The 19972-nt window shown below is 40.1% G+C and overlaps 3 protein-coding genes across 4 annotated transcripts in view; 2 read left to right on the top strand and 1 right to left on the bottom strand.

Annotated features, from left to right (window-relative positions):
* Nucleotides 1–7694, top strand: part of LOC148360293 (ras-GEF domain-containing family member 1C-like) — a 40539-nt gene extending 32845 nt beyond the window's left edge. For both annotated transcript variants that reach the window (XM_088343846.1, XM_088343845.1), the window contains exons 10-14: nt 4–99; nt 159–254; nt 330–453; nt 2142–2214; nt 3766–7694. In XM_088343846.1, coding sequence (XP_088199972.1) covers nt 4–99; nt 159–254; nt 330–453; nt 2142–2214; nt 3766–3790 — 414 coding nt within the window. In that variant the 3' untranslated portion in view covers nt 3791–7694. The remainder of the gene's footprint in view (nt 1–3; nt 100–158; nt 255–329; nt 454–2141; nt 2215–3765) is intronic.
* Nucleotides 7695–9734: 2040 nt separating this feature from the next.
* tmem126a (transmembrane protein 126A) lies at nt 9735–10612 on the bottom strand. Its single transcript, XM_088343848.1, has one exon. It carries the CDS (start codon nt 10496–10498, stop codon nt 9881–9883), a length of 618 nt encoding a protein of 205 aa, XP_088199974.1. The 5' UTR covers nt 10499–10612; the 3' UTR covers nt 9735–9880.
* Nucleotides 10613–13028: 2416 nt separating this feature from the next.
* clk4a (CDC-like kinase 4a) lies at nt 13029–18925 on the top strand. Its single transcript, XM_088343843.1, has 13 exons — nt 13029–13156; nt 13572–13732; nt 15187–15442; nt 15970–16072; nt 16360–16426; nt 16495–16611; nt 16685–16851; nt 16921–17015; nt 17640–17769; nt 17838–17920; nt 17983–18062; nt 18137–18227; nt 18428–18925. The coding sequence occupies exons 2-13, from the start codon at nt 13572–13574 to the stop codon at nt 18587–18589; spliced, it is 1512 nt and encodes a 503-aa protein (XP_088199969.1). The 5' UTR covers nt 13029–13156; the 3' UTR covers nt 18590–18925.
* Nucleotides 18926–19972: the final 1047 nt, after the last annotated feature.

Genomic DNA, 19972 nt, shown 5'->3' with positions numbered 1-19972 from the left:
CAGCATCAAATGGACCCGACGGGAAACTTCTACAACTACAGGACCGCTCTGAGGGGCGCCGCCCATCGATCCCGGACGGCCAATAGCAGCAGAGAAAAGGTGCGCATCCCTCGTTTTCTCATCTCCGTCTTCCTCCTCACTTCCTTTTCCTCTTTCAGATCGTCATTCCCTTCTTCAGCCTCCTCATCAAAGATATCTACTTCCTGAACGAAGGATGCGCCAATCGGCTACCCAATGGCCACGTTAACTTTGAGGTGACTTTTATTTTGAAAATTCAGACAGGAAACATCCTTGGTGACTGAAAAATAACATTTTTTTTGTGTGTGTAGAAATTTTTGGAGCTGGGCAGGCAAGTCGGTGAATTCATGATTTGGAAACAGGTGGAGTGCCCGTTTGAGGAGGATCCGGACATTCTTCATTACCTCCACACCGCCCCCATTTTCAGTGAGGATGGTAAGTGCCTTATTGTTTTGTCAAAATAAGATGTTTTTGTGTGTTCAATCAATTAATTCATTAGATTTGCAAAAAATTGAGATAGATGAATAGACTGAGATAATATATGCATAATAATATATATCCATCCATCCATATACAGGGCAGCACGGCAGCGCAGAGGTTAGCGCGTGTGTGGCACAGTTCTGAGGTCGTGAGATTGAACCTTCCTGTGCGGAGTTTGCATGTTCTCCTCGTGCTTGCTTTGGTTTCCTCCCACATTATAAAAAATGCATGTCAGGTTCATTGACCGGTCCAAATTGTCCTTAGGTGTGAATGAGCGAGCGAATTGTCTGTGTGCCCTGCGATTGGCTGGCAACGAGTTCAGGGTGTCCCCTGCCCACTGCTCAAAGATAGCTGGGATGGGCTCCAGCAACCCCGCGACCCTACTGAGGATAAGCGGCACAGATGATGGATGGATGGATGGATATAAATAAATATTTATAATCCAGTGTTTGCAATAACACACAGTAAGAAGGCTCAGGTGGGCCGCCATGTTTTCATTAGGCCTGCCGGGGCCTCATAAACTTGTATTATTTAAAAAAAATCTAATAACAGTGTCTGAAACTCAAAAAGTTATCGGACACCAGGGCAGACAACTCTGAAAAGTTACCTGCCCCGTTTTTCACAACTGGAAACGCAATAATACGACGCATTGCAAATAAACCCGTTGTTGCAAAGTATTAAGGATAGATCATCAGAATATAGAACAGAACAACACTTTAAAATGAAGTTTATTAGAAATCTACTTAGAGCATTCATTGCATGTATATGACATCTGCCATCCGTATGTACCTGTGTTTACTCCTCTTCATTCATGCAATGGTTGCGTCGTCTGCGACAATCCACGTGAACTCCTCTTTCCACCGTGCTTTTAATGTATGTTTACATTTTGTAGCGTCTTCAGTTTTGATAGCTTCTTTTGAATTTTTCTTCTGGGGCTGAGGTTTTGGCTCGATTCCTAATCACTTATCTATTTTTCTTGTGTTCTCTGTGCGTCTACTTTGGAAAATGATATGCAAACGGACGACCTTATAACGCTCGGGAAAGTCCGGAAGCGCGAAGTTATTCGATGCAGGCTTCTGATAGGCTGCCGTGTAAGCAAATTCCCAAACGGACGGAAATTTCCAAACGGAACGAAGATTTCGAAATCGGAATCAAGCAAATGTTTGATTTTCCATAAAAATCTTTCGGGTTTTTTTTTCCTTTTTCTTTTTGTTTTTCTTGAAAAAGTTGTGGTCCACCCGGGCCCCACCTAAAAGATGCACGCCCCAGGCATCCGGGCAGACGTTAATTCAGACACTCCTAATAATAGTTTTAAATGTAAATAAATATGAAAATAATCAAAGAAACTTTAAGATATCTCGCAGCACAATTATTTAAAAATGAGTCTGACTCAGACTCATTTTATTGTTTTTGATGGCTCCAAAGCGGAGTGCTGTTACTCTATGCCAAAATGATCTTTTTCTTTCTGTTTTATACAATTTCTATTCTTTTCTGAGCTTCTGTGTTGTTTCAGTCTACAGTTGAATTGTAAATAGATACAAGTTGCTATTTTTAATTTTATTGTGTAGTTGTTTTTTGTCAGAGATTCTGTATTGCTTGACTTTAAAGTTGCTCAGTCTAAAAAAAAAATCACATTTTCTCAGGTCTCTACCTCGCATCCTACGAGAGTGAAAGTCCAGAGAACCAAGTGGAAAAGGACAGGTGGAAAGCTCTCAGGTATGTGTCCTTCACAGCCATTCAACTATTGGCTCTGTATCAATTTTGAATCATTAAATGAATGGCTTTTTTGCCAAGGTACAACTTTAAATATTACTTCTTTTCTTCAATATATTCAAATCATCCAATAGATAGATAGATAGATAGATAGATCTAGCATTCTAGATAGGTAGATAGATGTCTAGATAGATGTCTAGATAGATAGATGTCTAGATGGATAGTTAAATAAATAGATAGATACTTCACACTTCCAGCAGTATCCTTGTGTTGAAAAGTAAAATGATAAAATAAAAGGCATCGAATACAAAAATACCCAATGTAACGTGTTGATAAAGAGCATTTAAATAGTGTTATGAAAAAAAACACTGTAATAAGAATAGGGTAATATGCAAATGTGGGGGTGTGGTTTCATGCGGGCTTTTACTCCCCCGGGTGGAGTTAAAGTGCCTCATGGCATGAGGAAGAAATGATCTCCTCAGTCTGTCTGTGGAACAAGACTGTGACAGCAGTCTGTCGCTGAAGCTGCTCTTCCGTTTGGAGATGATGCTGTGTAGTGGATGTGTTTATCACATAATAATAATTTCTCGGTTTCTGGTTTATATTCTAGTGAAGCCACCGGCGGTCGTCTTTCTCGCTAGTTGCTACGCTTGCTAAACTTAAAGGGACAGTGTGTCATATATGTGACCTCCTAACGGTACAAAAAAACTCCCTGAACTATCATTCCAATGTTAAAGAATAGGTCGATAAATTTTGTTTATTTTATTTAATGGAATCCCTCGCTGCATTTTGCTGCTACGCTGTGCTCTGCGACACTGGTTTCTGTTCGTATTAGACAACAGTGCCATCTAGTGGTCAGATATTAAACACTTGGGCTTTAAAGGGACAGTTTGTAATATTTAGCTCCTTTTAGTGGTACATTGTGCAATTCCTACCTAAAGGTCACCGCCATGTTTGTTTGCCATCTTGCTGCTACGCTTTGCCTTATAGAATAGAATAGAATAGAATATACCTTTATTGTCATTGTTACAAAATGGGTTAACATATTGTGACAACAAAATTGGGCATGGCACTCCAGGTTCACATACTCACAGTGAGGTAAAAAAACAAAACAAGAAGATAAAGGTTGTCATTGACACAATATTTACACAAGAAATGTCAGCATGTAGGATGTTACATACAGTTTGGTATCGTAAGGGTTTGTGCAATATGCATTTGCTGCAAAAATAGTCCTAAAAGATGAGAGATAAAAGAACACTAAAAGTAAAAAGATTTACTGGAGAGACATATGAAGCCGCTGCACTCGCGCGCGCCGCCATCTCGAATAACTAGATTTCATTCGCATTAGACAACAGTGCCATCTAGTGGTCAGATACTAAACACTTGAGCTTGAAGCTAAAATACATGAACTATCATACCAATGTTAGTTTTAATTTAAAAAAAATTGTATTTCTTCTTCTCCACCTTGTTTACCTAGTAGTGCCATCTAGTGATCAGATTTTACTCACTGGGGCTTTTACTCCACAACTTCCTCTCCATCTTTTTCTTTTTCAGGTCAAACGTTCTGGCGAAGACTTGAGTCTGGGACGGCAGCTTGTCCTCATTGCACTAAAAGGAACCGTGAAGGAACCAAGCTGGCACTTCGCTCGTTTCCAACAAGAAAAGACGGAAGATGAACTGGATTCATCGCCCAAAAGGTCGGACGGAAAAATGTGAAAATAATTAAGCTACTGAACAAAATGAGATAGTGTTTTGGTTTTTGCTTCTCTTTATTTATATCTTCGGTCCACACACTGGAAAATCAATCTTACTCTGTCGGAAGAAAGAAAATGCTTATTTTAAGTGTGTTTTTTTTGTTTGTTTTTAAATATTTTAACTTATTCTTTAAGTAAGGTTTATTTAATATAAGAAAACATATCTAATGTAGCAGCACGGCGGGGCATTGGTTAGCGCGTGCGCGGCACAATTCTGAGGTCATGAGATCGAACCTCCTGTGCAGAGTTTGCATGTTCTCCCCGTGCTTGTGTGGGTTTCCTCCCACATTTTAAAAACATGCATGTCAGGTCGATTGGCTTAACCAAAATGTCCCTAGGTGTGAATGAGCAAGCAAATTGTCTGTCCCTGTGTGCCCTGCGATTGGCTGGCAACCGGTTCAGGGATGGGCTCCAGCACCCCTGTGACCCTACGGATGATAAGCGGTGCAGATAATGGATGGATGGATGGATCGTTTTGATTATTGTAATGTTATTTTTTTCTTTTTTAGAAACAAAGAATATTAACTGAAAACAAGAAAATATTCTGCCTTAAGGAAGGGATTTATTTGCCACATTATTAGTTATTTTTCTCGTTTTACGTATATTTTCGTGTATATGTATATTAATAAATGTATAAATAAATGTATAATAATAATAATAATAAATAAATAATAAATGAAATAATAAATAAAATAATAAATAAAATAATAAATAAAATAAATAAATGAAATAAATAAATGAAATAAAAAATACATAAAGTAAATAAATAATAAATAAATGTATATTTTTATTAATTAAAAAAAAGCCCATTTTTAAAAATGTCAACAGTACAAAAATGAAATTCTTATCACATTGACCTAAAGGTTTATCTTCAGTATTTTTTTTCTTGATAGAAAATAAATATTTCATATCATAGAATAGGGGAAATCCATCCTCACAAAAATAAATTATAACATAAGAATGTAAAATAAATAAATACAAATTCAAAGTGTAAAAAGATTTATTAGAAAAGGCAAAATAATATTATTTCCGGTCTTTTCCAGGAAAAAAAAAGAAAAACACTGAAAAAATACTTAAAATTACAATATTTTCTCCCATTAGGTAGGAATTGAACTTTCTTAAATTTGTATCTTATTTTAAAAAACATTTTTTATTTTAGTGTTTGTCTGTATAGAGTAAGATATTTTCTAGAAATGTATATAGCACAAGGTTAATATTTGCAACTGGCTGGCAACCAGTTTAGGATGTCCCCTGCCCACTGCCTGGGATGGGCTCCGGCACCCCCGCGACCCTACTGAGGATAAGCGCTGCAAATAATAGATGGCTGGATGGATGGATGGTATATAGCACATGGTTAATATTTATGTTTCATTCAAGAGAAGCTGAGTACATTCTAATTTTCACCAAGAACAAGTTCAAAAGAGGAAAAAAAATGAAAAAACAACATTTTGAAATAAGCATCATTTTCTGCTAAGGGGGTAAGATTTATTTGCCTGCGTAGATATTCAAGTTGTGTTTTTTCTTTCTTTGCATTTGTCATGAAACCTTCCGAGATGCGAAGGGCGCTGGCTTGCCCGTAGCAAATAGTGACTTTTATACCGTCGCTCTTTTTTTTCCTGAAAAGGTTTTTGCGGGAGAGAATTGAAAAATATTTGAATCGTCAACCCAGATTGTTTATGACGTGAACGACTGGACCTTCTTATTTATTTTCAACTCTTATTTATTGTATTTTATTGTTCAGGGTTGAGTCATGTATGCTGTTGTCAGAGTAAAAAAAAACGGTTTCCTTTCGTATGTATTTTTTCCATCATCCTTTCATGTTCTGTACTTTCTCCAATGTCATGTTCGAGATTTACAGAAAAGGAAGTGAATGGTGTCCAGGGACAAAACAAGAAAGTCAACTAGGATCGTCAAAATTGAAACACGTCAAAGCTGCACGAACTTGTGCCCAAGAACACATTCCGGCGATATAATCTTGAAACGCTGACAAAAAAATAACCTGACACAACTTGAAAGTCAACACGGGATATATTGAAATACCATCTGGTTTCAACAGAACAAAACACAAAAGGAACAATGCAGAGAACATACTCGCGCGTGGAAGGAACTAAATTATGTTTCATAACCTTCGAAAATGTAAAGGAATAAAACATGAAAGAAGGATGACTCATGGACAGAAGAACGAGAGTGCCATGAGGAGGAGACCAGCAAATACTGAATATTGTTGGAACATAAACTAGCTCTTACTGAACTGAACCTTAAAGAATGACAATCCTAGATGTGTTGGAACACCAGCTATCTTAGTCTGTGTGGGAATGTTTTGTGTGTTGTCTATATATCATGTTTTGTTCAGTTAGTGCTAGTTTTTCCCCCCCCTCAATATATCCTGTGTCTTAGTTCTCTTTCATGTTGTATTCTGCTTGAAATAGTTGTGTTGTTTTTCATGTTTTGTTCAGTCAGAACACGTTTGTATTCCAATATAGTCTGTGTCTTTCATTTTGTCTTATGTTGGAACGACTTGGTCGTCTAGCACAGCTTTCGGTGTCTTTCTTTTATATTTTGTTCAGTTAGAGCTCGTTTGTGTTTTAATATATCCTGTTTTCTTCATTTCATGTTTTGTTTTGCCTTGACTAGTTGGAGTTCCAACATAGCCTGTGTCGTCCTTTTCATGTTTTGTTCAGTTATGGCCATTATGATCCAACATGTCTTACGACTTATTTGTTATAGTTTTGTTCTGTTAGAACCTGTTCCTGCTCTATTTCTCTTTCATATTTTGTTCGGTTAGAGCTAGTTTGTGTTCCAACAAATCCTGAGCTTTCTCTCTCTCTCATGTTTTGTTACTTTAGAGCTAGTTGCTGTTCTGACATTGTGTTGTCATCCTTTCACGTTTTGTTCAGTTAAAACTACCTTTTGTTCTACAATATCCTGCCTTTTCTACCTCTCTTCATGTTTTGTTCAGTTTATGTACACCATCCAATACTCATTACTCTTTGCTAAATACATAAACTCATGTTTATTTGTATAACTCTTATTCCTTTCTTTAACAAAGACATCAGAACAAGATTCTACCGAAAGCACAAGAACAAAACATGAAACTATAGAAGGTACAGAACATGAAAGTAAAGGTGTGTGTCGTCCATCCTTTGTCTTTCTGCTCTTCGGGAAGTCTTTTTCTCTCGACTGACATTCAGTTATTATATTTATGGAGATTTCTGTGCTGACAGACGTATTGTTTTTTATCGTATTTTTACTTTCAGATGACGTGAAATGTGACGTGGTTTTTTTTTTGTATGTGTCCTATTACATTGTTACGTAACAAAGGGAAATCGTGCCATATGAATTTTCTGCTTCAGGTGGATCTTATTTGAGGTGTTTTGTGGGTTCCTTCTTGGCCTTTTCTCATATTTGCTTTATATTTTTAGCCTTTCGTTAGAATGTCCTTATAAGGAAGTAAGAGGAAACATGTCATTAGAAGCATTAAAAAAAACATCCTCATAATTAAAATAGCTAGATGTCAATATGTTCTTCGAAATGACGAAGTCTGCTCCTTAGCCGAGTCCCGTGATTCTGCTCTTTTTTTCCCCAGTTTTCTTTTCTAGCCACTTGGCTGGACTACACCATTGGATTACATTTGATATGGAGTGTTTTTCTTTTGTTATTGGAGTCAAACTGAAACTTGCCAAATGTGTGTTACTGAAAACCTTTAATAAAATAAGCCATGCTGAGGAATTTGTCTTGTTATTTTCATGCCGCACTGCAGGACAAACTTTTTTTTAAATGAATGTACGAAAAGCAATTGAAAATAAAAGGTCTTATGTGCAAATAACCACAAATAAATGGAAACAACAACAAAAATTAAATTGACACATTTAAAATATATAAATTTCCATGTATGTTTTTGTTTTGAATTTATAATTATTTTTCTTACAATTATTTATTCATATATTCATACATTTTTGTTTTTATTCCTATCTTCTGTATATCTAAATAAGTCAATATGTTGTTTCCATTCACATTTGGACCCATTCGGTATAGTCACATGCGGCCTCTCGTCAATACTGAGATCCGGCTCATCTCTGAAAAGCCCGATGACGAAAAACAATGGCGACCGGACGATGAAGGTGCTGTATCTGAGTCAGATCAGGAGGCTGTTTCGGCTACTGGTAACTACGGAAACCAACACTATCTGTTCTATGTGGGGGAGCAAACCCCTACCCATAAAAATGGCCTGAAGTGGGATGGGCACCGGCATGCTGTACCTGCCCAAGACACACCTCGAGAAGTGGTGCCCGTACGACCCTGCAGGGTAAGTGAGCATCTGTATTTAAGTATTTTATTTTAATTTTATTTTCAAACAATACAGATAAAATGTCTAAATAAAATGCAAATGGTTCGAAATAAGCAATACAACCAGGAATTGAATTCAATATATACTAATATTTTTATACTTTCAATTTTCGTGATGTTTGAATTTCTATTCACTTTTATTTGGTTGGTTGCTTGGATCCCTTAACACAGTGTTTTTAAATCCTTTTTGAACCAAGGTACACTTTTATTTATAAAAAGGTTCCGTCCGTCAAAAATGTTTGAAAATAAGGTGATGTCAAATATTTCACTCTACTACCTCATAAGCAGATAAGTATATAAAAAGAAGAAAATAATACTTAAAAGAATAATGTGCTTTGTTTTATTTTTTACAGTGCAATTTTAAACCGCTTTGTTAAACATATTCAGTTATTAAATGTACCGTGCTACTTCATGAGCAGATGATGAGTATATAAAAAGTATATAAAAATCTACTGCCACCTACTGATATGGATTATCACAGTTCCTTGTCTGAAGATAGCAAAAATACTGAATAAAGGCCTGATTTTTTGGAAAGATAAAATTCGGCAAATTCCAGCGGCACACTGGTTTAAAAACACTGCCTTAACCAGTAGGGGTGTAGGGGCACCATTTCCTGTGGTGTGTCTGGGGCACATACAGCCTGGTGGTGCCCATCCCTCTCCAGGCCAACATAGACTCCCACCTGCTTTTGAACCGGTGACCGTTCGCATTAACTCTTTGAATTACAAATGATTTTATGACATTCATTTTTATTGATTTAGCTTGGATTTTGACAGTTGATGTACTCCATACTACCACAGATCTATCCTAAGGATAAAAAAAATCCTAAGTCCATAATGTCATGTACAATAATAAAATGTCTTTTGTGTATCATGTAGGTATTTCAATGCATTAAAATATCTGAATTTTGGGAATTATTATTACAGGTAAAGGATTCTATACAAGTTTCATTTATTGAATGCGATGAAGATTTTTCCACAGAGAAGGCTTACGTTGCGCCGTTCCAAGTGTGGAGTGTTTTGGCTGGGGAATTTTGATAACAGGGTGCTGACGAAGGACGCGAGGCATTGTTTTGATAAACGCTTGGTGTTGTTTTGAGTTTCTTCAGACATCGAGGAGACGAGGCGGAGTCCACGTGGGGAGTCTCCGGCCCGCCCGTGGGAGGAGCCGGCACGCCAGCTTGTGAAAAGACGCGGGCAGAAGAACTTCAGAAGATCGATCGAGAGGGACAATCGAGAGAGAGGCTCCAAGTAGAGCGAGACTAATTTGATGGAATTCACTTAAATACTTTAAAGAAAATAAATCTGCCCCGTGTGAAAATGTCGGCTATTGTCCATCTTTTCCCAGAAAACAACCAGCATGCATTGTTAGGCGAATGAAGTTTGTGTTTGGTTAATGGAGTCAGATAACTCATTGGAACAATTTGGTGAACGATACATTTTTTAATAGTTTCATTCCGAACACAGGCTACAGAATGATGCTGATCTGAAACATGAAATAAGCAGTGGATCCACCTGCGAGTTCCTGAAAGAAAAAAACAACACCGAATAGGAAATCCTTTGCACATTTCATTCGTTCAATTCCTCAGAATTCATGCCCGAAGCGATCTCAGCCAATTTTTTGTAGCTTTCAAAGTTCCTGGAGCTGAGAAAAACCCCAAAGAAAGCCTGCAGGACGACAACCGCCCTCATCTTCTTCAAGATGGGCCTGGAGAGCTGCATCCAGTACCGCAGCACGTTTCCCTTCTCCGGCATGGGCGCGGTGTTGTAGCGGGCAGCCAGGCCCATGTTGACGGGTAAAGCCAAGAGGATGGGGTAGAGCGAACCCCCGATCACACCCACCAGGCCCCCCCTCATCAAGACGCAGGTAGGACAGTTGAGGTCACCGGACAGGAGAGGGCTGAGCACCACGGCGTTATAGAGAGCGTAGGTCGTCAGGAAAGGGAGGAAAGCCATGGGGAGGCTGGAGCTGATCCTCCCCTGGGTGACGTGGAGCGCTCGCCGGTACAAACTGTTGGCGATCAGACCGGCGAGACCCGCGTTGCCTCCGAAGTAGACGGGCCCGTACTGGAAGATCTTGCGGTCGACTTCGGGCAACTTGTCGTAGTTCTTCATCAGCAATTCGGCGATCGTTTCTCGCATGTGCCTTTTATCGGCAACGGTGTTCTTTTCTATGTAATCCGACATGATTATGGCGATTAAAAATTATTTTGTACGATTTGGGTCGAGGTACTGTTTCCCTTCTGTCGAGCAGGGCGCTGCCATTTTTTACCCACAATCCTTACCGCCCGACACATGTTTTTTTTCTCCTGATTTTTGTCTTTCAGGACAACAAGGTCATTAAAAAGTAAAGAACTGGTATGAATAAAGAGCAACAAACAGTACAGTTGTACATTTATGAATCAAACGCTGATTTGCTGTAATTTATATCTTAATAATAGTATTACTAATCAATTTGAGCTTTTGGATCTAAAAATTGGACACACTTTTTTAATGCTTTATCAAAAAAACGCATAAAAATGTCCACACAAATATTGCATGGCAACGTTGTGTAACATTATAATCGAACGTACAACAAAAGAAATACAGAATAAATGAATGGTAAATGGTCTGCATTGCTATAGCGCTTGTCAAGTCAATGAAGACCTCCCAAAGCGCTTTAAAATGTGCTTCGCACTTACCCATTCACACACACACTCACACACCAATAGAGAGTCAGCCATGGAAGGCGCGAACTTGCGACCTCTTGATCCCAAGACCATCAATGTTTTATGAAAAACCTGAAAAATTTAAGGAGCCGCTTGGGAGCTGTAAGAGCTGACCGGGTCTACTCAGACCCCAAGATACTTGATCTTCTCCACTTAAAGCAGGATCTCATCCCCAGCCTGGAAGGAGCATGCCACCCTTTTCCGGCTGAGTACAATGGTCTCGGATTTGGAGGTGCTTCACACTCGGCTATAAATAATGGTCAGGTAATAGAACGTCTTGTCAATAAATGTTAAAATTCACATTTCACTAATTATTATACGTGAAGGTTTTTATACATTTGACTATAAAGGATTTTATACGATTGACTACAAATTACATTTAATGGAAAATATATTCACTGACAGGGCTGTAGTTCAATGTCAGGGCACCCTGGTGGGAAATGTTGTTTACAGGAACAGCGGGAACGGGACGTAAGGCTGACGAGATAATCAGCACATCCAGGCACAGAAAGGCCCCGATGACGTAGAAACGCTCAGTGTTGTTTTGAGTATTCCAGAGATCGCGACGCCCAGGGGGGGCTTCCTTGGCACGCCCATGGGAGGAGTCGGCACGCCATTATGCAGGGAGAAGATGCTAAAGGACTTCCCAGAGACTCCAACGACACTACTTCGGCCATTTTCGATGGAGTACACTTAGTTAAATTGTTAACGAAATTAAATCCGCCCCCGTGTGAAAATGTCGGCTTTCTTGTTCATCTTTTCCCATCAAGAAACAAGCGCGCATAAATTGTTGGGTGAATGTAGGTTGTGTTTGGTTAATGGAGTCAGATAACTGATTCCAACAATTTGGTAAACGCTACATTTTGATATTAAATTCCTAATGTAACCGCGGTGTACCCGTCCCGACGATCCACATTCACGCTGGACTGGATGATGAGGTTTTTCTTACAGTTGCTGCAAATAAATGAGTCACACACAACATGTGGTTAGCTCCTCTGCTGACTTTCAACACGTTAGCAGCGCGCTGTAGACTGCCCAAAACACATCAAATAGCTTTCTTTTCAGTTTACATAAAATACATTTTAGAATATCAACCATCGCAATACATTTTTACATCCATTTTAACAAGATACTTTTAACAAGAGATCGTATAGTGTTTTTTTAACGTTCACAATGAATTCAACATATTTTTCTTTAAACTGAATTTTAACCAACCTCATCCTTTTTATATATATGAGAAAATAGAAATGATAATAATAACGAGTATAAAAACGGGTAGTATTTACCTGCAAATGAATGAGTTACACACAACACGTGGTTAGCTCTTCTGCTGGCTTTCAACACTATAAGGGGAATTAGCATTTTAGCACAACATGCAACGTCCGGCAAAACTAACATAAATGGCGACAGAAACAAAACGAAAATAAATCCAAACAGCTTGACAACATCAATCACATTACTGTGCATGTTGAGAGATTTGCCAGCTGTGGTTTTAATGTTTTTTTCGGAGCACCAAAAGATCGTGGCTTAACGTTAGCAGCGCGCTGTAGACTGCCAACGGCATCCGCCTTCCGGTCACAAGATCAAAAGCCAAACCAAGCCTTACCCCATACCAGCAGGTGGCGCTGTTGGACTCATCATTGCAGTACACATACACAGAAACGATATAACATATTTCAGCAGGAATTTCAACAAAACAAAAGTTATTATTACACCCGTTACACCAACATACGGGATTTAAGAACATTTCTTCGCTGGATTCCGAATATTCAAATTGCAGTCAGTTTCTTGACTACCTATTTTTTACTCAGCGCTTTGATTTTTATCTTTCAGGACACACATATCAGAAAACAAGAATTTACATAAATAGAAGTTTAAAAAACGCAATAAAAAGTCTTATTTATAGTCATTTTTAAGTTTTGGCAACAATGCTCTTCTATTTTGGATATTAAACCTTGACGTGGTTCTTTGTCACGTGACACGAGGGGCGGAGCAAGGATTCTTCGTCAACTTGGTAAGGGAGATTCAGCATTCGCCATTTTGGAAGAACGTCGTTCAAGACACTTGTCGTTTTCTTTCGACGTTTCTCTTCATACGGTTTTGTTAATCCAGTGTTATAAGATTGAATTCAATTGAGGTAAGTTTTGGGTCCTTAAACTTGCCAAAAAAGTGGCCACGGAGCCCTTGAGGGTGTTTTATTTTTTATTAAGGCTAAATTTAGCATGTTAGCTTCTAACGTCGACTGCAGGGCCAACATGGCCGCGAGGTGTTTCAGCTAAGCTAATGCTAAAGTTAAGTCATCTATTCCTCTGTGGAATCGACTTTTGCGCGATTATATACCTATTTTGAATCAATTGGAGATTCATATATATATTTATCAAGCAAAATAGGAAGATTCACGTCATCTTTGTTCCTGCGCTGATAGGGCCCAGGCAAATAGTGACGCAGTTGCATAAGACGGCCAACGTAATCGCCTCGTGTTTATTGTTGTACTCTGTGTTTAAGTCATCGATCATTTAATTTGTATTGTAATCAATGTGATGATTTTCTAGATGCGCCATTGCACGCGAGTGTACTCTCCGGGTGTCTGGCTTGACGAGGACAGTTGGCAAGAAAGAATGGAGTATCGGAAAAGGAAGGCCAGAGACTCGCACAGCAGCGAGCGAGAGAACAAGTACAGAAGGACTCAGCGATACCACAAAACTAATGATGGGTACATCAAACTCATTTCAAATGACATGCATAAATGTGTTTATAGCCATAATCACCTCAAGGAATCTTAAACTATAGAGCAGGGGTCTCATGCTCAATGTACTAGGCCGGGGGACATTGGAGTTAAGGTCTGAGTGAGGTTGGGCCCTAATGTCTTTTACAACAATGTTTAAAATCCAGACCCGATATGAATAATTTTAGATGTGTCAAAAAAATACATCTGTATTAAATAACTAAAATGTTGGCAAAATAATATTGTCAATGCAAAAACTTGAAACCAAACTTGCCTCAGAGGCAGAAACTGGTTTATGCTAGGTGCATCCACCGTCCTTTTAAGCTTCAGTTCAACAATGGTGACGATATTTCCCCACATCCTTATCGCGTTTTAATTTAAGTACAACATTTTGCAATTAGATTGAGAATAAAATCAATCCAATGATCTGTCCAAACTGATTAAGGTCGAATTGGGAAGTAGCTTGCCATTCTTATTCCAGAGCAAACGTACATCAATTTGAAAACATTGTTGTGTGTATGTTGAGTCCCGCCTAACCAAGTAATAAGGTAGTAGCATCCATATTGAATTCCCTCTGGCGGTAATAACATTAATTCCAGACAAAGGTAGGGCGCCACAAACTATTGCCCCGCGCAGCGAGTTTGAGATCCCTGCTACAGAGGCTTCAAAGGATCACGTCATCTGTTTACCATATTGGATCGCAAGCAGTGATATTAATAAACGAGTGAATTTAGGGATACATGTATTAATAGTAGTGAAATGAAGTGCTGTTTATTGATGTGGGAGTTGGCGGAATCAGGACAAATCTGTTTGTCAGCCAGGATAACAAATATTGTGATAATATGAGTTCTCGTCAAACTTTGAGGAAAAATGTCTCAAACATAAAGAATATAATTAGAATTGTCATTGATGACAATCTCTAATGAAGTTTGCAATGAGATTAGATGTGGCACTCTGAGATAAACATGTACACAAGGCTTACTGGTGGAAAAAAAAAAAGAATTGTAACAAATAATGTTTACAAATCCGTTCTTGGGAATGGCCTAGGTTGGAAGTGCTGATTCCCTTACCCAGTCATTACCAAATTGGTTATATTTTTTGGAGCTTAGTAGGATTTACCCCCAACTTTTCCTTGCAATAAGTATTTAAAACCCTGTCTGAACTTGTATAGTACGCGGATCTATTTGCAGCTGCAGGTTCTTCTCGTTTTACTTGTCATGTAATATGGCAACGCTTTAAAAGTCACGCGACTCTCTGAAGCTTGTTTTGCTAACTATAGCTCATTTGTTGAGCTTTTACACTTTAAAATTGGTGGAACAGTCAGGCATTTGGCATCAGGATTATAACTACAGCATTTGTGATATTATTTGAATAAATGGCGTGGCAATTTAAAAATGCCACATTCTTTCAACTCGGCATTAATGCTTTCTGGTACATTTTAGGTACTACCTAGAGAACCGGAGTTTGAACCATAGTGTGGAATCCCGGGATCGGGAGACCTGGGAGCAGCGCAGTTTGGACTTTGTTGGTGCAGAGGACAGCCGTGATTGCGCTTTCAAAGACCCAGACCGCGACTGGCACCATTACAGCAAGTCATCGGGGCGAAGCGGAAGGAGCGGACGCAGTAGGAGAAGCAGACGAAGCAGGAACAGAGACAGGCGGCACAGACGGAGCTACTCTCGGCACAGGTCCTCATCGGTACGAGTAACTTCTGTGTCTCTACCTTAGTTTTTTTAATCACACCAATCAAAGGGGTCATGATCACATGTGCTTAGCCAAGCTGTCCAACAACTAAGTTTTTTTTGTCATATAAAATGTGAACATAACTGCTTAGAAAGAAAATTCTAAAGAAGATCTTACATGGGTGCCGTTACGAAATCTCATGAATGATTTGCAAAAAGATACATGAAAAAGACATTGTCATTAAGTTCAATTTTGATCTGCACTACTTTGAGAACGTCTCATCTGAAAATCTTGTTGCCATGTTTTTCTTCTGTAACGCACACTATGTGGTGGCTGGCGCCCAATTTCTCGATGGGTCCCGAATTTGAAATTGCTGCTCCGTCCGTCCAATCGCCCGGCTGTGTTACCGAACGGGGGCCGAAACTATCCAACCCTTCGCCTACCCCTCGGCCTGCTTGAATGAATGACGGTGTCGCGTTGTGGTGGCCTGGTGCCGGCTGACTGATGGGTTAATGATGTGATGGCGGATTGCGGCCGTGCAGAGGAGGAGCCGTCGCAACAGGAGCAGGAAAAGATCCCGGAGTGTTGAGGATGATGGCGAGGGTCACCTCATCTATCACAATGGAGACACGCTGAAAGCCAGATGTATAGAACATAAACCTTTTTTTCTACTGTTCACATTTTGTTTCTTTCACACAGTGGTCAGATTTTTTTTTTTTTTTAATATCAATCAGATAATACATGTCTGCGTTAGATGCAATTTTTAGGTTTGCTACTTCTCGTGTAACCTTTAAACATTCAATTTCATGACACTTAGTGTCATTTTTTTTTTTTTTTTTTTTAATTGTAGTGTAGCTATCTAGAAGCAGCCGATGGGCCGCCTTTGACTCGCCATTGCTTGTGTTCTAACGTGACTTCTCTATTTTGTGTAGATGAGATTGTGTGTACTCTTGGAGAGGGTGCCTTTGGGAAGGTCGTCGAATGCCTAGATCACCAAAAGTGAGAACCCATATAACTCGGGTGTTCTGTTTTCCCCGCCGTGTATTCACGGTCTTCTCGCGTTGCAGCAATGGAGCTCGTGTGGCTCTGAAGATCATTAAAAACATTGATCGCTACCGCGACGCGGCAAAGTCCGAGGTTGCGGTGCTGGAACATCTCAAGTCCCTCGATTCGCAGAACAGATAGTGAGTAGCGACGGGCCGCCTTGATTCAAGTCTGCCGGCGGAACGCTTGACGGCGGTTTTGTTTCGGAAACAGTTCGTGCGTTCACATGCTGGACTCGTTCGACTACCACGGTCACATCTGCATCGCCTTTGAGCTGCTGGGCCTCAGTACCTACGATTTCCTCAAGGAGAACAACTTTGCTCCTTTCCCCGTCGAGCACATCCGCAAAATGGCCTATCAGATCATTCGTGCTGTCAGATGTAAGATTTTTTTCTTCTTCCGTTTTTGTGTCCTTTTAATGCACTGACGGTATTTTCCTTTTTTTCCAGTTCTGCATAAAAATAAGTTGAGCCACACTGACCTGAAGCCAGAGAATATTCTGTTTATTAATTCAGAATATGATCTCAAGTACAATCCATCAAAGGTAACGTCACTCCTTTTTTATTGTCCCAATCTCATCTCATTAGCTGCACCGCTTATCCTCAGTAGGGTCGCGGCCAATCGCAACTCGTGGTGTAAAAATACTTCATTCATTAGTATTGATTCAAATAGCAAGCATAACGCATAAACATTTTTTTAGGTTTAGAAATTTGTCATTTTATTCCACAATTGGAAAAAGGGGAAAGTTTTGGCAGTCATCTTTTGACTGCGGAAATCTTCTAGTGAGCTTGTCTCGATGGTGCTATATTTACGTTACGGCCACTTCCCTTCTACACCTGAAAACTGCATAAGTCAGCGGGTTGTTTTTCTCGCATTTTGTCTTTTTTTCTTCTACATTTTGTATACTTTAACCACTCATGTTAGTCGCTTGCCTGCAAGTGACGGCTTGCTGCTACTTGTTATTGGGATTGCTAGCGTCTTCTGCTTCGTTTTTTGTGTCATTTGCCTTCCGTGACTGGTCGTGCATTTTAGGTAGTGCTAACGAACTCCGGTGGATCCTATTTCAATTTTTCTGAATGTATCCAGTTCCTCTCAAATAATACCACACTGTTGTTTAACACCTGCTCGGTCGCTGCAGTTTCCTCACTCGGTGTGTTGTCGTTCCCAGAAACGAGACGAACGCACGTTGAAGAACCCCGACATCAAAATCGTGGATTTTGGAAACGCCACCTACGAGCACGAGCATCACACGTCCGTGGTGTCCACGCGTCATTATCGCGCCCCTGAAGTCATTCTGGGTAAGAGAACGCTCAAACTGTACCGGGTGCCGGCAAACAATGGTTCACGCGCTGGTTTTGTCCCTCAGACCTGGGCTGGGATCATTCGTGCGACGTATGGAGCGTGGGCTGCATCATCATCGAATACTACCTGGGTTCCACGCTTTTCCAGGTGCGAGTCGCGAACGTCGAGCGCGGCGATCCGAAGCGCTCATCGCCGTTTCTTTCTTTCAGACGCACGACAGCAAGGAACATCTCGCTATGATGGAGAGAGTCCTTGGCCCCATTCCCTCCGGCCTCCTTCAGAAAAGCAGGTCAGCTTTCGGAGGATAGCTGTAGGAAAGACTGGCGTTGCTATTGGAAACCACCACCTCTGTTTTCCTTACAGGAAGCAGCGCTACGTCCGTCGCAACAAACTGGACTGGGACGTGGAGAGCTCCGGGGGACGATATGTCCGCAAACACTGCAAACCTCTCAAGGTAGGAAAGGCGGAGAAGATATGGCCAATACAGATTTAAAAATGAAAATTGTTTGAAAACTTGGATTTTCTTGCTCTAATGGCACTTTTTAGTGTTGCTTGATCTCATAGGCATCATTTGTCATATGCACGACCACAGCAAAGTTTAAATTTGATATGTATGTGGGAACACCAAACAAACGGTGCCTCGTTGTCATGCAGCGTTACATGGCGTCCCAAAGCGAGGAGCACCAGCAGCTCTTCGACCTCCTGGAGAAGTTGTTGGAGTACGACCCGGCCAAGCGCATCACGCTGGAAACGGCGCTCCAACATCCTTTCTTCTCCTGCTACCACCAAAACGGCGACGCTTCCAAAGAGCACTGAGCGTCCGAAAGGGGGCGCTCTTTTTTTCCCGACGTGACGCACTCGCTGTCCGGGAGAAGTCAACATCGCGCGTGACTGTATCAGTCAATCGTCAGCAACTCGTGTCTATTTATTTGCCATACTTAGACTTAACCGTTGTTGTTTTTTGTTGAATCACGGTTTCCCAAAAATTCCTTCTATTTTCTTCTCGCGATGTACAGTTTGTAATGGGCTCAATTGAATTCTCAGCATTGGATTGTAAAAAGTTATCAGGCAGGAAATGTTTGTATTGTACATAGAATTGGTGCTGGTCTCTTGTAATATCATGTTTTCTCAATAAATATGAATGATATCGAACGGATAGGTGTGTTGCTAGGTGACAAAACCACTCTCGTGAAAATACATTGCGATAACGCTAGGGGGCGTCATCGTCCTTTGGTTCCTGTAATATTTTTGGGCCAAAATAAAGCCGAATAGATGATGCCAGTAAATGATGATCGAACAAAATCAACAAAAAGTGGTAATTAAACGGTAGAGAACAAAAAATATATATTTCCTCTGGTAAGGGATGTAAAACCATTACTTTGATGAGGTTTATCTTTTGTGCTCCTGCTACATGATTCAAATTGAATCGTTTCTCCGGCGCCGTCACGAATGGCAGCCACTCCAGCAGCTCCCGTGTTATTTTCGATTGTTCTCAGTTATTTTCGATTGTTCTCAGCTTAGGGATGCTGCTGGAAAAGTGAATTTCCCTTCGGGGATGAATAAAGTATCTATCTATCTATCTAAGCAATGCCCTGTATAGAGAAGCACGAAGCTGGCCTTAAAGGGACAGTGTATAATATTTAGTGCCCCAGAGAGGGACAAAAAAACTTTCAAAAACATAACAATGATTCTAATAATAGGCAAAATACATGACCTATCATACCAATGTTATTTTTCTATAAATATTCATAGGTCAGGAAATGTCTTTTACATGGCAGAATCCATTTCAAGTAGTCGTCGGCATGTTTGCCTCACTTGCTGCTATCATGTGCTCTGTGGCACCGGTTTTCATTTGCATTAGACAATATACTTCCATCTCGTGGTCAAATATTACTCCATGTACCTTCAAGACAGCCATGTCCAAAGTCCGGTGCTGGGGCCAGTTACAGCCCACGATTAAATTTGTACTGGCCCGTGTCCTCTTGTCATAAAATTGATATGTGACCCGCATTTATTGGCCTAGAGAGGAATGGGGGCCACCAGGCTGTACTTGCCTAAGATACACCACAGGAAATGGTGCCCATACGACCCTAGTGGTTAAGGAATAGACATAAACACCCAGTACGTGGCCCTTCAGTAACGTTGACCGCAGTATTAAATAAATTTGAACAAAAAAATAATAATTCACCATTTCACCAG

The sequence above is a fragment of the Urocampus carinirostris genome, chromosome 9, assembly GCF_059441175.1.
Source record: "Urocampus carinirostris isolate Australia breed hairy pipefish chromosome 9, RoL_Ucar_1.0, whole genome shotgun sequence".
In the NCBI taxonomy this organism is placed as follows: Eukaryota; Metazoa; Chordata; class Actinopteri; order Syngnathiformes; family Syngnathidae; genus Urocampus; species Urocampus carinirostris.
The sequence above is the reverse complement of the archived record's forward strand: the minus strand, read 5'-3'. Positions and strand labels throughout refer to the sequence as shown.

Coding starts and splice junctions, on each gene's coding strand:
- clk4a (XM_088343843.1), top strand. CDS start 13,572: ATGCGCCATTGCACGCGAGTGTACTCTCCGGGTGTCTGGCTTGACGAG. Junction 13,733..15,186: donor TACCACAAAACTAATGATGG/GTACATCAAACT, acceptor GGTACATTTTAG/GTACTACCTAGAGAACCGGA. Junction 15,443..15,969: donor CTCGGCACAGGTCCTCATCG/GTACGAGTAACT, acceptor GCGGCCGTGCAG/AGGAGGAGCCGTCGCAACAG.
- tmem126a (XM_088343848.1), bottom strand. CDS start 10,498: ATGTCGGATTACATAGAAAAGAACACCGTTGCCGATAAAAGGCACATG.